The sequence below is a fragment of the Cyanistes caeruleus genome, chromosome 5 (assembly GCF_971803275.1).
Source record: "Cyanistes caeruleus chromosome 5, bCyaCae1.hap1.1, whole genome shotgun sequence".
Taxonomy (NCBI): domain Eukaryota; kingdom Metazoa; phylum Chordata; class Aves; order Passeriformes; family Paridae; genus Cyanistes; species Cyanistes caeruleus.
In genome coordinates, this window is record NC_141705.1 from 21,923,770 (window position 1) to 21,940,656 (window position 16,887).

The 16,887-nt window shown below is 33.6% G+C and overlaps 1 protein-coding gene across 10 annotated transcripts in view; it reads right to left on the reverse strand.

Annotated features, from left to right (window-relative positions):
* ARAP2 (ArfGAP with RhoGAP domain, ankyrin repeat and PH domain 2) overlaps positions 1–16,887 on the reverse strand; it is a 117,469-nt gene that overhangs the window by 43,865 nt on the left and 56,717 nt on the right. For all 10 annotated transcript variants that reach the window (XR_015286547.1, XR_015286546.1, XR_015286548.1 and 7 more), the window contains 10 exons: positions 16,603–16,718; positions 15,240–15,439; positions 14,399–14,484; positions 13,558–13,740; positions 11,678–11,852; positions 10,033–10,167; positions 6,631–6,775; positions 4,291–4,393; positions 3,457–3,655; positions 1,379–1,442 (listed from right to left, as the gene is read on the reverse strand). Coding sequence is in view for 6 of the 10 variants with exons in the window: in XM_023925393.2 (XP_023781161.2) it covers positions 1,379–1,442; positions 3,457–3,655; positions 4,291–4,393; positions 6,631–6,775; positions 10,033–10,167; positions 11,678–11,852; positions 13,558–13,740; positions 14,399–14,484; positions 15,240–15,439; positions 16,603–16,718 (1,406 nt within the window). In the remaining 4 variants the exon portion in view is untranslated. The remainder of the gene's footprint in view (positions 1–1,378; positions 1,443–3,456; positions 3,656–4,290; positions 4,394–6,630; positions 6,776–10,032; positions 10,168–11,677; positions 11,853–13,557; positions 13,741–14,398; positions 14,485–15,239; positions 15,440–16,602; positions 16,719–16,887) is intronic.

A 16,887-nucleotide genomic window follows, 5' to 3' on the forward strand; every position in this document is an offset into this window, starting at 1 on the left:
TAAATACATTTATGTCCACTTTAAATCAGCCAGTGTCCCTGTTGAAATTCTTTTCAAATAGTTCAGAATTTCCCTTAAACAATTGAAGTGGTTCAGGGAAAAGCTACCCTCACTTAATGGAAATATTACAATGAAATAAAAAATAAACCCTGACTTGGAGCTATAAGTTTTGCTCAGCATTAATACCTATGAAATTATATGCATGATTTATATCCCTCTTTTAGACTGCACCTTCAACAGGATACCTCAGGTTCCCTGTTTGGTGTACGTAGCTTACCTAACTCTGCATCTTTCATGATGCTTTTTTGAAAAACACCCAAACACAAACCAAAACAAATCAAACCAACAAACAAACAAAAAAAACAAAAAAAAAAATTGAACCACCCCGCCCCCAAAAAATACAAGAAAAAGTGTTTCCTTCTAACTTGCATAGCATTACTCAGCTCTAAAACTTACACAATATCCTAGAAAGAGATAAAATTCAGAACACACAAGTTACAATGCATTTCTGACTAGCTACTCCAACTCTGAATATTGTCAAAGGTAGCCATGGGGTTTTTTTTGTTTGCCAAAGAGAAAAACCCTCTTCATTTATTAACCTATTATAGGCTTTTCAAAAGACTGTATAAATATTGCATCACTTAAGACAGACTCTTGGACGATAACCTATCATTGAAATAAAAACAAATCCTCAAACTCTTAAAAACTAAGAATTATCTTCCACAATTTTTACTCTCTAAATTCATCTTTGAATTTGTACTCCTATTTGAGACAGAAATACCTACCTCACCTCTAGTTCCAACCTCCCCTATCACTATAAAAATGACACAGTTATCTCTGCTGAATATTACTTACTTGGAAGCAGATACGGATCATGCTTGTTTTATAAGTATGCTTTTTCCTAGAAAGTATATTGTTAACTGAGATCAGATATTACAAGAAGATTAACCAGAGGACAGGACTAACCAGAGGACTCATTCATGGACTCTTAAACCTGACCTAGGCAGACTGAGACACCAAATTCTGAGACATAAGAATTATTAAAAAATCAAGAAGTTTGTAGGAAATGCTCTGAAGAAGTACTCTTTTTTTACAGGGTAAATGGAGTTAGTCCTTTTGAAGAAATCATTATTGGCAGACTAATCTGGGAGTAATTTTCTCAGTGGGAAAACTGTTTTTAATTAAGTAGTGCTTGTTAACATTTCGTGACACAGACATAAAATGTAATTAATGCACAAAGATATTCCCTCCTTTAAAGTCTGCAAATTTACTCTCTCACTAGCAACACTAAGTGAAAAAACTCCAGAACTTATCAACTATTATTCTAGAATATTAATATAAAAACAGATCAAAGATTTTCTTCAGATAGGAACCTTACCTTCCTTTTTCAACGAGCAGCAGGACATCTATTCTCTCTCCATTTTGCATCACACTACTGGTTGCTGCAAACGGAACACATACACATTCATATGTCCTTCACAGACATATATTTATAGACAAAGACATACATGCATGCACATACAGGCATGTTTTTTTCCAAAATGATCTCCAGTGGCAAAAGGAGCATGAAATTCTTAAATTTTGCAAGTAAAGAATGCTGCTTATAATAGAAACAAAACTCCACGAAATTCCACACCACACTGTCATTTAAAAGAAAAACTAACACAGAACATATCATGAAAGTTTAAACATGTATTTTTCAATGTGAGAACATGCTACAGTGTCTTACTATACTAAACTTGTAAATACAACTTGCAGAAGACACAGTGATTCAGAAGTAAGTTGGATTTTGTAATCCATTAACATTTGCACCTTAATGGCAGCACATATTTACAATTAGATAATGCAAGTTATCTATAAGCATGAAGATTGGTGCCACCCTTCTTTATGCTGCCATATGTTATCCCTGCTAAAAAAAGCACCCCTGTAGAACACCTACACTATGTGTAACACAGCAAATATAGCTAGATAGTTTTCAGTTGCACTGCTTAAAAAACTATACCATGCACTATACTGAAACCAGTAAATTAAATGTAACCTGCTTAGTAATTTGAAATTCTGAAAATTTAATTTCTCAAAGTGCCTGTAATATATAATCCCCACCTTATTTCAACTAATTCCCAGAGAGAGTAAAGTCCTAAATACCAATGAAACACAATAAACACATTGCATGTTGTATGATGTTTTTGTATCACACATACTCCTAGCCTCACCAATATTTACTGAGTCAAATATCAAGAAGGTAAGTTATTATACCTCCACAAATGATTCATTATTTTTCATTTACACTAATCAGTATTAATAGTGGAAAAGATATATTTTGGAGAAAGCAGAAATCAAAGAAAAGAGTATGGATATATAATATTTCCAAGAAGTACAACTAATATTAAAAAGCCCAAGCAAAACTGATTCTCAACTGAAAGTCAAAAGTGTTTCAATTTTATACATGAGATACAATATAGACAGATTTTGAATGCTGTAATGATTCTGGAAGAGGCAATTACAGTTGCATCATCTAAACAAGTACCAGGAAAAGTTCTCCTACTGCCTAATCGTTTAATTCTGAATTAGGATCAAAAGTATTCACAAGTTAAATGACACCTGGAGGCATAAAAACATTTCTGATTAAAAACCAACTTCAAGGTGTTATCCACACCAAATATAAGGTGTAAATAAACAGTAGAAAACACAATGGCATTTAGGCAAGATCCTGCAAAACAGTCCATAATCTGTCAGCATTTATGAATAGTATCATCAGTAAAGAGCTGAATTATCTTCTCTATGCTACTTTATTATAAACCTCAAATTATATGTATTTTTCCATGTAGCATATTGCCTTGCTTAATATAAAAACAAGCAGGGCAGATATGCTTAAAAGAGGATTCAGAGCATTATTACAAACAATGATATAAAATTGGTCATAGAAGACCATTTTTACAAATATTCTTATCTCCCCACATCATGGTATTAAGCAAACAAGATTTTTAGCATCCAAAAAAAATCTATTGGTCTGTGAAATAGTTTTCCAAGAGAATTATAATTTTCCAGTATGTTTTGAGTATTTTAAAACTAGACCTGTCAATCATCTCAAGAATGTGTTCTGCAGTGAGTATTTCTGCCCTGTCAAAAATGTGAGACAATAATCCCAAAAGGTTATATATTATTATTCAATTCTCTACTCTTGTAATAAAGATACTGCTGCAACTGGAACAAAAATTGTCATCATTCATTTTAAAGCTGTGAAAAATTTCTCTGGCATGTGCCAGAAAGTAGGAAAAAAAACCCAAGACAGAAATTAACCAACTCCATATTTAGATAAGAGTTGGAAAAACATCTGACACATGTGAAGGAATAGTTACAGAGCTTCCCAATATTTATTATTTTGAAATGCAATAGAAATGTCCTTAACAGTGAATTAATCCCACAGAACATTTTCTGAATACTAGATGTTCTTACTAAGTTCTTGCAACCTCCTTAGATATATGGAATCTTCTTCAGCGTCCTCCATTTCAAGACAAAAATAAAGGCTCGACTTCTCTATAGCAAACCAGCCTTTTCTCCACTGATCCAGGTTATGGCAATCTTTGTAGTACAGCTGCCCAATGAGGTCACAATCTCGCTCTAACAATGATTCAGCCACCGGGGGAACAAAATGCTACCAAAGAAAATGGGGTGAGTCAGATGAAGAAAAAAACCCTCTGCCCCTAAAAAAAAATCAAAATATTGCAAATCTATAGGATTATAGGATACAGGTCACAGTACAGAAAAAAGCTTTGAGATATAAACCCCACACTCATAAACCCAGAGATACACTAAATTTAAAATGTAAAATCAAGTTCAACATTTTTTCCATTCATGCTCCGCAATTCAAACATTTTTGCTTTTAAACTACCATTGATTTAATTAGTAATGTGATTATTAACATTTGGAACAGTATAAAATATGGTATCATTTTATGAAATTCCATTACAGCAAATAGAATTGCACCCATAAAAAACTTAGCTGAAATATATTCATACAGTATATGTCTTTATATTAGAGTACACTTAATATATTCTTAAGGTTGGCATTAAAATGCTGCTTCAATTCCTTTCACATTTTATTTTATTATCTTGTTTCAAACATTAAATCACAGAAGTTATTTCTTCCTGCTGCACAAGAAACCTTTGCATGCAGGAGAGATCGGTATGCATCAATAATGACTTCTCAAAGGTTTTCAGCTAACAATGGCACTTTATTATTTGTGCAAGGGCTCCTGGCCTAACTGAAAAAGATAACTATCAGTATTACCTTAGCTATTGCTGAAGTCCATTTTCTTTGTGAATATGCAGTTTCAGCTCCAAATAGAAAAACACGTTCTGACATTAAGTGTATTTCAAATGTAAAGATGTCCCTAAAGCAAGCAAGAGAAGAAACACAGCTGTATTTAGTCTTCAAAAGAGTAGACACACCAGGGTTTTATTTCACTATTGTTTCATTCTTTCATATATACGGAATGGAATCCATCTGCATTTCTCCTCCATTATTACAAGTACAGCCCAGCTAATAATAAAGCACTTTACAATACAACAGGATCAAATTTGTTTAAAGGCTTCGATGTAATAGTTCCGTTCATAATTCCAAAATGCATAAAAATATTTACATATAGTCATTAAAAATGCATAGGGAATTTTTCGCTTTTGCAAGCTCATGTTATTTGATCACATATACATTTGTGACGCATTCAAAATATATTTTTGTATGTTTAATATAAGCAGAACGACTAGCTGAACGGGAAGCTGCAAACAAGTTGAAATATTGCTTCAAAGGGACTTTTAGATGTCATTTGGTCTAATCTCCTGCTCAAAGAGAGGTTAGCACAATGAGGGGCCTTGAAAACAGTCAAGGATGGACAGTACTATTCTTGTCACCAACCTGTTCCTGCCCTCCACCTGCCCTCTAACTGAAGAGGCTTTTCCTGTCAGACAGCCTGAATCTGCTTGGGTGAAAAGTGTGGTCAGTGTGTATCACCTGCCATCACCAAGATGAGTAGGAATACTTTGAAGTTTCTGTAGCTCAAGAAGCTTTTAAAAGTTTTCTTAAAAGACATTCATGGGTTGTTTTTTTTCCTTTTAAAAATTATACCACAATTTAAGCAGATTAACCCTGTTTATTCAATTTTTAATGGAGACAAATAAGGACAGCAAAAGAAGAAAAAGCAAACCAGTTTAAATTGATGTGGAATTTGGAAAGTAAGCATCATGCTGAAGTTAGGGATTGGTCAGTCTTTAACTTAAAAATTATGGTTCACAAATTTATATGTTTTTGTCTGTGACCTCTTGTTAGATGCCAAATCGATGAGTATGCTTTTATGCTTTTTCCATTTGATGCTGAAGACTGAGATTGCTCTAAATGTGAAGAACTGAGCACGAGTCATTTATATAATTTTCAGTAACCACTTTGAAAATTATATAAACTTTTAGTTTTGACTAACAGAATAGGCATTTTTAAGGACCAGTTGTTCCACTACATGAAATATCAAATCTAAATGAAATTTCTCATAAAACTCCTCAGTCACAGGTAAAGCACAACAGGAGGTTAGTTATTTCCAAAGAGAGAACATGTTCAGCCAACATGTTTTTAAATGTAGGTATTACCATAAAATGGAACCAGTCAGAAATGCAGCAAGCAATAGGTTAGATTTGAAGACAGAAGGAAAACGTGATTTTTTTCTTTTTTCTGGGTATCACAGAGCTACTACAGAATAGTGAGGGGTCACTTCTCTGTATTTGATAGCATATTGAGACATCACCATGTTTCAGGATTTTTCTCCCCTGTAGTAGTCTAAGCCCTCTATTCCTTTTTTTGTTTTTCAGAAGCTTACTAAACAGACTACACTTTCTTTACAGAAAATTTTGTTTTGTAACTAAAAACATTACAGTATTATACTATAGAAAATTATTTTTATTTTAGGTGCATGCACACATGTTAAAAAAATAAAGTGTTATGGAGTCTGTTAGACAAATACAAAGTAGATTTTAAATAAAAAATGTTGCACTAAAGAAATTGAGTATCACTGTAATAATATTTAGGTCACTCTCCCTGTGATTTTTTCCATGTACAAATGGGATATGAGAGAGTTCTAAAAGAAAAAACAAGACTCCACAAGAAAAAAATAAAAGCTGGTTTCCTCCAACTAAAAATGTTCAACAGTTCCAGTGTTGTCCTCAGCTACAGAACAAAGAATGGATTTCAAAGACCAATACCTCTGTGACCAAATCCCAAAGCATTGTGCAGAGCTCTAGGCTGCTGCACTGGAAGGAAGAAGCAAATCAAGAATTTTGGCTTGAGGCAGAGGTCAGTCCCAGAAAAAAAGATGAGTATTAACGATTCAATTTATCATCATATAACCTTTCAAGCACTGAGCATATGCATTACAGATTTAATAAGAAACAGATGTATCTAATTTAAACTGCCCTTTTAAATTACCCTAATATTTTCATTCTATAACTATAAAAAAAATATCCCTAAATATCACATAGCACTTATTTCTTGAAGTCAAATAAAACCAGTTTTTTTTGTAAGTTGCCTACTCAAAATTCAAGGAAAAATGAACAGTTTGTTTACTGAAATACGCATTCAGGAGCTTACCCTCTATTTAAAAAGAAGTCTGACTTGTGTACTACGAGGCAGATAACTTCACTGATGTCAATCATACCATTAGGAGTGGTAGTTTTATCATTTTCATAGTAGCTCAGAAAGCCACTTTCCAAAGTGCACCATCTTTTGTTGCAATCTGTGATTAAAGAAATTATAAAAGGTCAGATTTTCTTAATTTTTTTTTGTTTTTTTTAAGTAAATACAAGATAGAGAAAAAATTCTGCAGAGCAACTTCAAAGATTTTTTTGGTATATTTAATTACAAATAAATTTTTATTCCCTCTTAAGACCTGAAATATGAATACAACACAACGTAGCAAAGTAATGTCTATTTGCTACTGAAAATAGTCATGAATTCTTTCTAGCTTATGTCTAGTTCTTAGAACAAAATCTGTTTCCATTCCACAGAGCAGTAGGTCCTAAAAGAAAAATATTTACATATTTTTATTTCCTACAATCATAAAATTCCTATACAGCTGGAAAAGTACTTCTGAGAATTTAGTAAAACAGTCTGGTAAAAAAAAATCCACAAAAATCAAACAAATAAACAGTTATAATTTGCAAATATTAACTATGTTATCTGTCATCTATTACTTTTCCTGTTGTTTTCTATATGGTTTATATAATTATAAATATATTATATAATTATAAATATTTATTAATAATTTATTTTTATCAAGCTATTTTCTATCTAGTACTACCTAGATTCTGTCCAAATACACATGTTAAATACTAAAATAAACATAAGATAAATGTACAAGTTGATGGGAGTTCAGCTCAAAATTTTAAGGTTTTGAATGCTCCGGGTTTTTTATCCCCCAGCTTTCCCTCTCCCATCTTCCTAAACCTATTCCACAAAACAGCTCACTACTTCAGTATTCATTAAACTATTAAAATCTCAAGGACTATTTTTTAATATCAAGGCTTTTTAAAGGGCTCCATAAAACCTTTTACACTAGGAAAAAAAGCAAAAATCTAACTTGCACCCCTAAAACTAAGCTTTACTTTTTGACCCACTGCATCAGAATACCACCAGCATTTGAGCTCTCTTCCCACTGATATCAACAGCTGTTAATTAACAACAACTCTCAAAATTTATGCATCTCTGCTGAATACACTGATGCCACTATAATGAGAAATACACACCAAGTTGGCTCTCTCCTGTACTGAGACACACATAATGAAAAACGAGGCTGCATTTCCAAGTGTTCCACCTGGTTTGTATAAAACCTTGGTTAATTCACAGCACTGAACGATTTCTTCAGTGTCCTTTTACCATTAGAGCCAAGTCAGAACTGCTTCAACAGCTCTCTTCTCTAGAACTAGACAGTTAGGTCAGATTTTTCAGGTAACATGACCTTTTTTGAATATCTGCAGGTGAAGGAGGGAACTGAAATTTTCTCTCACATCTTAGTACACTAACCCTCAAATTACTTCCTGAAGACAGTAAGAAGGAAAAATAGTATTTCCACTTATTCACAGTAATTTGCAATACGAGGACTACTTCATGTTAGTGAGATTTAGTAACAGTTCTGGATGTAGTAAAAGAAGACAAAAAGAAAGATTACATATTTTATGTTTTGAATAGCACAAAGTACTTCTGTCATACTGCTTCTTAAACATGGCAGAGATAGATTAGAGGCTTAATGCGAGAGTAGTTTCTCATTCAAAGTTGCAGGCTTTTTGTTGTTTTTGAAAGGATGTCATTAAACTTCCCTCCCTTGTTCCACTTGTCTTCTTGAACTGCAAATGGTCAAGAAAACCTGTCCTCCCATGTATCGAGCCCATCCCAGAAATATCAGTCCTGACAAACTCAGGGGTAATTCAACATCACTACAACAGCAAAGCAAACAAACACCCACCCCCCCAACAAGCAAACAGTAGAACATCTACCATCTTCAAGACACAATCACAATTTCAGAGAACAAAACCTGAGCTGAGAGAAAACTGGCTCATTTCCATGTGTTTTCCCTCATGTAATAAGTGCAGCAGACTAAGAACTTGCTAAGCAGCTTCATTTCTGTCCACCAAAGACAGTCAAATGTTCTCGACTGGGGGCTTTCTTCATAAATTTAAAGATATCCAACTAACAATGCTCAGTCACAGTGCATCTCCCCCAAAAAGGACAACAGAAGCCATTCTGTGAGCACTTTCAGCTGAATCTTCAGTCTATATAAGTATTTATAAAAATACTGCACTTCCAATATGCCATTATGTCAGAAGAGATTGCCTTGTATCTGCTCTCCACTTGGCTAAGCACTGACTTCTGGAGATTTTTATAATTTTCTTTATGAATATATGCAGATACCCACAGCACGCAAGATCAGGCCTGAACTTGGAGCAAGCAGTAACGAGGTTTGCAGTTATTAAATTGTTTCCCAAAGAAGCTCAGTGCAATTTCAGAGCAATCCCAGACAAAGTCCTGTCCAGCAGCAGTCCTCTTGTCTAAACAGGCATCTTTGTAAAGAACTGCAAAGTTGCTGGGAAATGCCTAGCATTAATTTCATCAGGCACTAGCTCAGATATCACCCCGTGCTTTTAAGGATTTGGAGCCACATCCAGATTCCTCAAAAGTAAATTTAAACAGGAGTTCTATGCTTCAGCATGCTTTTAATGTCCACTAAGGATCTTAAAGGCGTATGCCATGAGAATATGGACATAATCATATAAAAATATGTATATACCAGTGCAGGATCCCATGTAAGGATTTTAGGAATAATAAATTCAATAATAAATCACTACAGATTTTAAAAATCCATGTTATCTGTTTAGATGGGAGAAAAATATAGTAATACAAATATAGGAAGACTAATGGGAAGAAAAAGGGAAAAATTATCTGATAACAGATCTCTCTCTCAGAAAACAAAAAAAAAAAAGAAAAACAGAAAACAGATATGCACAGGAGACCATGTATACATGTGATATACATGCATTATCAACCCACAAAGCTCAAGTTGCCAAAGAGTTGCTGTAGAAGATCATTTCTACTTGCAAGATTTTGTAAATTTGTGAGCTTGAGAAATATCCTACTAAAAAGTCCATGCTACTTATAAATTATTTCTGTAATAAAATCATTTTAGATGAAAAATAATTTTTGGTATTAATTTAAATATAATTAAAAAAAGAAGTGTTTCTCTTTGTTTTTTATTTATCAATTACTGTGTTAACTGTACAATTTTTCAGAAGTTCAGTCTTCTTCCTCTGCCAACTATTGAATGAAGAAATCAAGACAAACAGTATTTTTTTATCTGAAAGAGGTCTACTGAATCAAAAGAGAACATGTCATATCAAAGACGTTTTATCTCAAAAAAAGTAATGCAAGAAGTTAAAAAGAATAAAATTCATCCATACATATTCATGTGTTGTTCAAATACATAAATTAAAAGCTAAATACCTTCTTTTAATTTCTTCTCTGTAGGAAGCTTAGCTGCATTAGAAGAAACTTTGTACAAGAATTCACAAAGAAAGGTGGAATGCGAAGTATCTTCTGAGAAGTCACTTTCAAAACAAGGATCATAGTTTGGGAAATCTATTCAAAGACAAAGCAGTAAATAACATACAGATCATCAGTTATATCAGTTGAAGCCATTTTTCCACATCTTTCTAAATGCTTGTCTGTAAATACGGAGTTGCTTCGCAGTATCCTTACTACAACACTGATAAAACCTACTGGTTTTATTTTTATAATTAGAAAACATAATGATTTAAAAATTTTTTTCACACTTCTTACAATGTTGCCATTTTCTACCACTGGTTGCCAAGGTAATATAAAACCCTGTTTTCTGATGTACCAAACTTCCTTTTCATCCTCTGTGTAACATACTTCAACAGAAGGAGATTGCTCTTTTTGAGGGCCTATGTAGAGTTTACCAGCAACCCTGGCAGCAGACAGACAGTGACTCCGGCAATCATCATCCACATGCACTGATCTCCCTTTCCCTAAAGATAAGAACATGATGGTGCTGCCTTGGCTTGAGGGCCAAAAGTAGAAAAGACAGGCCCAATACAAAGAAACTTCTCTCTCTGTAACCTTAGGACCACTTGAGACCAGAGGTAGCAAAAACAACCACCCTAGCTACATGTCAGCTGACTGAGCTCAACATCCTATGATCCAGTGCATGGCACTGGCCTGAACAATACTCAGGCAGAAGTTAAAGCACTGTGTTTGCCCTTGGAAGCCTTAATTCATTCCTGTGTTTCCCACTAAACCTTTTTTTGTTTAGCCTATACAGTGTTACTTTGCCAAGTGACACAAGCCAATGGAAAGGTGGTCCAGGACAACATCCACATAGTTTTTTAGGGCTTTTTTGTGTGTAGGTCTATATGTGAACTTTCAGCCCCTGACAGTTTCAGATGCTGTCCAGCACCTTTAAAAAAAAAGCTCAGTCACACCCATGCACCTCAATATATTTACGGTTAAGAGCTGCTTTCTGTTTTCAAGAGCCTCATGGCAGCCACACACAGCAAACAGAACTGTTGACTTCCAAGCCAAAGTTTATCATTTGCTCCAAGCTGCAGCAGAAGCTGTGATGGGAAAGAGAGGTTTCTGGGATAGGTCATATTGCAGGTTCAAGAGGTGAGTTTTATTCTGGGAGGAGAGTTTGTGAAAAAACCACTGGGTCTGTGTGCAATAGAAGTATACATCAATTTAAATAATCTTCAAAAAAACCAAACAAACAACAATTCTTTAGACAGATGTTAAATTTATGTACCCATTTTTTTTCTGGTAAAAGACTGACAGTATTAGCAGAGAAGATAATGTGGTTTTTCTTTGCTATAACTAAGGGTATGAGATCTATGACTTATCACTGTGTTGTCTGGGAGTTTTCTAAGTCCTAAATATGATGTCTGAGTAAAATAGCAAATCTGCAAATCTGCACACAATTGAAACTGTGCACTGATAAAATACAGTTAATGCCACCACAATTGCCCCTTTGCTATACCACTATTTTTCAAAGCAAAGACAATTTTGCTTCTGAATTATTTCCTTCTCTTTTCCACAATACAAAATTAGATCAACAGAAAGAAATGCATCATACCTGAGAACTTATTATGGTACAGGAATTCCATCTGCAGTCTTTGTCCAGCTTTCTTGGCTAATAAGTAAGGGGTGCTGTAAAGTGGGTCTCCAGTGGCACACATCGCATCAGCCCCACTGAAGAGTAACATCAGAGTTTCTAACACGTCTTGTCTGACCACAGCAGCACACAGGGCCTTGTCATAGAGAGGGGAAACAAGAAGTCTGTTTAAATTAGAAGGTTACTGGCAACAAACACGTGCAATGTAGATGCAAATCCTTTCACCTCTAATATAGCTAGATCATAAGCATTGGTAAGTATCAGAAATCATGAAGTATGGTCAGAATCTATGAAAATTCAACAACAAAAATATCCCAAAATATCAATCCAAACCCAGCAAAATGTCGCTTTCACAAATTTCACTTGGGAAGGATAACATGAACGAATACAACTGAAGGGGAAACTTGCTGTTTATTTACATCAAACTAATAAAGAAAAACTCTTACTATTTCAGACCTCAGAAGTTCAACCAAAGAGATGAGACTGGATTCTTGAACTCTGTTCCTAGGGCACATACTGAAATTGCTAGGTAGTTTTTTTAAAAACCACAGTCAGTCAATATGGGAAACTATTCTTTTTATTAATATGCATTATTAAGATATATTAGGATTATTAATACATATTAAGATGTTTTTACTCTTTTTATTAAGAGTAAATTAAGTATCTTGATACCTGTTCATTTTCCCTGAAATTTAAACATCTCACCACATCCAAAAACATGACTCTCCTTTTTTTTTTTTGTATACACAAAGAAAAACATGATAAACTTTTTTTTTTCTTTTATAAGATTGGTCCAAAACCTTAAAACCAAAAATAGCTACACAATTACACCAACCTATTCCATTAAAATTTCTGTGATTTCATATTTATTTATTTATTTAATGATTGAGTTTTTCTTAAATTATTAAAGCAAAAGTCACTCAAAAAAGAAACACTACTCCTATAAAACTTAGCTGTTCTAATAAACATGTAAGCATCCAGGAGGCACAAGATAACAAAGACAGTTCAGTAAAAGTTCTAGAATTACTTGGCAATGAATGCCTTATTACATGGTAATTTCATGTCTCTGCAGGGAATTTGATAACTTTTCCCAGTATTAAAATTATTATTTGACATATATATCCTTCCCCACAAAAAACAAACTTCACAATCTCTGCATATCCTTTGAGACAATTTGACTCATGTAATTGAATGCATTAAAACTGCAAAATGCATTAAAACTGTTCTGTATTCATTATCCCTGAAAAATCATGACTCAAACCATCACATCTTAGCATTTAGTCAAATGGACATAAAAATTTACGGAGACATTGATAATTAATATTCTGTATTTTACAACTCTAAATAATTTATTTTTGTAAAAGAAGAGAACACACATTTCCATCATTAATTTTAGTTTTTTCATTTCCAATAAGCTACAAGCAACTATGTAACTGTGTATGAGCTATTTTCACAATTGATAACAATGAATCATCTACCGTATTTGAATGTTAGATGTCAGACATGTAGGATATAAAAAAAATAAAGAAGTAATCTAAAGAAGTAAAGTGGAAATTTGCATGCCTAGACTACAGCTGAATTAAAATAAAGATCCATATTTTGATGGCTAAAGAAGACATAGGAAGAACTACAATAACCTTCTTCAAACAAATTACCTGGAAAAGCAATAAATTAAGTAGTTTACTGCAATGACTTCGGCAAAGGCCCCTAAATAACCCTTATTCAGCTGTGTGAGAATGTCACTCAGGGTGCTGAATTAATTTCTCACAAGTTTAAGAAGAAATTTCACATAGATACAATATAATCCAACACATAGTATAGACTTAAACATACTATACTACCTTATTCAACTGCTCCTTGGTTTTGTAGTGAAAAGGTGTTTTCCTGAATTTTCCCTCTTTGTATTTTTGTGTAATGAATGCAATCCTTTTCTCTGCTGGGTCATCAATATGCAATTCTTCATCTGGAGGAAGATTTCCAGCCCAAAAGCTGTTTGCCCTCTTATTTCCAATGACAATAAACAGCTAAATGAGATTCAGGGAATAAATTAGCAAAATAGTATGAAGGACATGAAACCAGCCTCTAAACACTTTTCAGCCGCTAAATGTTGAAAAAGAAAGTTATTAAAGAAAAAATTTCCTGCAGAAAACAGAAGCCTCTCTCAAGTCACTGTCTATGGTCATCTATAAATGAATAATAAAGCCTGCAGTTATCATTTACCATCAATAGCAGTTAAGCTTTACAGGGCTAATCAGCTGTAACACTTCCTTACATATTAGAAAATATTAGTTAAAGTTCAGAGAAGAGTAGCATGTACGGCTCCAACCCTCTCTAGTAGGACCACATTTTTTTAACATCCCAAGCAGCTAAGCTGGTAGTGACAAGTTTCCTCTCTTTTCCCCTTTCTTCATCATGAGCACTCTCCAAAAGCACTGCATCTCTTTTTCTCCCAGAATATTAGATACTTGGAGAAATACTAAGAGAAATTGTACATTTTGTTAGCAAAACAAATGAATATTTGGAATTACAAAGAAGTACCTGATGCACAGAAACATCAATTTTACTGTAACAGCACCATATTGTTTAGCTGTTATACGTTCAGTTTTCTTGTGAATAAAACAGTAAAAACTCCTTTTCATACAGTAGGTTTCAAGATGGAAAAAAGAGAATATCACAACATACCTCAATAAGTTCATTGCTCCAAATGCTGGCATCCATTTTTAGACTCCTGACCTTTGAATCTCTGGGTCCTAAAGATCTGTGTTGTCCTGAAAATCCAAGAGCATTACTTAACTAAGGCACTTAAACTGGATTTCTCTTCTGAGATAACAAAAAAATGTGATGAAGTCAGATTTATTCTACTCGCAATTTTTAAAAAAGGTTGGGTTTGACATTTGAATATTAAATAAGCACCAAAAATGCACCTCTTTTTTTTAAAAAAAAATGTTTGTTTCATTTGGTAGTAATTGATAAACAAAGTAGGCTGTCTCATGTAGACTGTTTCTGGGAGAATCTGGTTTAAAAAAAAGCCTAGAATTATAAATTATTTCCTTGAATCTACTGCTTAAGCACATATTTCAATATAAAACATGCCAGAACTGTATTTTGAATATTATCTTAAAAAGCTATCCCCACTGGCAGTAAAGTATGTGCAGATATAACAAAATTAACACCCAAAATTTACACAGTAAAAATCGTTATTCTTTGGCATCTAGCCTTCCAAAAGCCATTCCTTCCACATGAAGTGTTATTGTGTCTTAATTTGCACTAATTGTGAAGGATGATTCACCTGAGAGAACTCAATCACACCAGACACGTCATTTATGTATGGAAGTGCTTCAGAATAAGGATGTCCTTGTTATTAAAAAACAGATATGCACACATTTTGTTTCTCAAAACTTCCACAAGGATAATACTTAAAAAAAAAAAAAAAAATTTAAAAAAGTTCCAATTCAAGGACAGACATAGATATGCAAATATGACATTTTGTAGAACCCACATAGCTTGTCATTAATTACTCTACCTGCACACTTCTTACAAATGACAACACAGAGATTGATGGATGCCCAGTCAGGACTAGGAGCTTTACAGTCAGCGCAGCTCCTGTTGGACTCATTGAACCAAATCTTCTCTGCTACTTCATAATCAGATAGAGTTTCTGCTATTGATTGCTGGAGTGCTTCAATCCAGTCTTGTTTCTCTCTTTCTGACTCTGCTGTAAAGCTGAAAAAATTGACTTTTCTGTGTTATTGATCTTTATTTTAAAGCCCAATTAAACATGGTCTGTAGTCTCCTTATTTATTACATTTACACCCGAAATCACAGTCAAAAATCTTCCTCCACACAGCTATAAATCCTAAGATGGAATGTATTATTTTGTATTTTCAGTCAATGAAACTCCCTCTGTTTTACCATTGTTTTCAACAAAACCACTACTAGCATAAGCTACATAGCTTTTGTAACATTCATGTAACATCCCTGAGTTAATCTCAATCCTTTTATGTTAGCAATTACCAAACTTAAAGACTGAACTTTAACAAAAAGCATAGAATGACATAAGGAAACATGGAAAATTAAACGAGAATTAAAGACTGAGAATTAAAAAAAATTCCTGAGCACTAAAAACAAATATTTGCTTTTCATTTAAATTTATGTTTTTAAAAGAAACATCAACATGGTCACATCTTAAAAAAAATCAAAGAACTAGCAATCTACCAACTAGCAACAGATTCAAATTGCTGACCAAGACTAATTTACCTGCTAGGTGACTGAGAATTAAATTATTTGCTAAGATTTAATAAGCCCAGAAGAACAAAGAAACTTCTTTTTCTCCTCCATTGCAACATTTCATTTAAGAAACACTACAACACTTAACAAAAGGCTTTTATTAGCATGTACTTTCATTTTCTTAAAAAATCATTACAAATCTCAGCAATTAGCCTAAGTGAAACTTTGAACTGCTTTCAACCAAGGATTTCTACAAGGGATAGCACATGAAAGCTTCTTTGAAATAAAATGCATAATACTAAATGGATGCAGCATTATTTTACTATTGAAGTTTATTATTCTTCAGGATGAAATCAATTTGTGAAAGTGGAGGAATTAATTTCTCTTTTTTTCCCTTTTGCCCTTGCACAGAACAAACAAAGAAGGCTACATAAAAGTATAGACCGGTGGGCATAATATGGCTAGTCAGGAGCTAATAGATGAAGCACACAACTAAATAAATCAAAGAAAATCCTCCCATTTTTCTAAAAGCTGCTGAACATCCCTAAGAAAAACATTATCTTTTCATCCAAAGTAGGTACACCACTGCAGTATGAAACCAGTGCCTTTAGTGCCTTAGTTAATTGCTTATTTTGTAAAGTAAATAATAAAGTTCTTACCTAAAGCTTTTATAAGGAGTAATTATTTCAAAAGATTGCTTTGCAGCCCGATCCAATTGTTTTACATTTGCCACATTCATAGGAATTAAAGTGATACCAAATCCTGTCTTGAAGTCCTAGGAAAAAAGATAATACAAGTTTAGGAGGTTATCATTCCAGAATAAAACATGTAAAGAAGAATTATTTCATCATGGCCCAAGAAAAACAAGATCAGTAATAGACATCTTTGCCACTTCTAATTTATTAATGGACAAACAAACCTCCACTAAATTTTGTCCAACCACT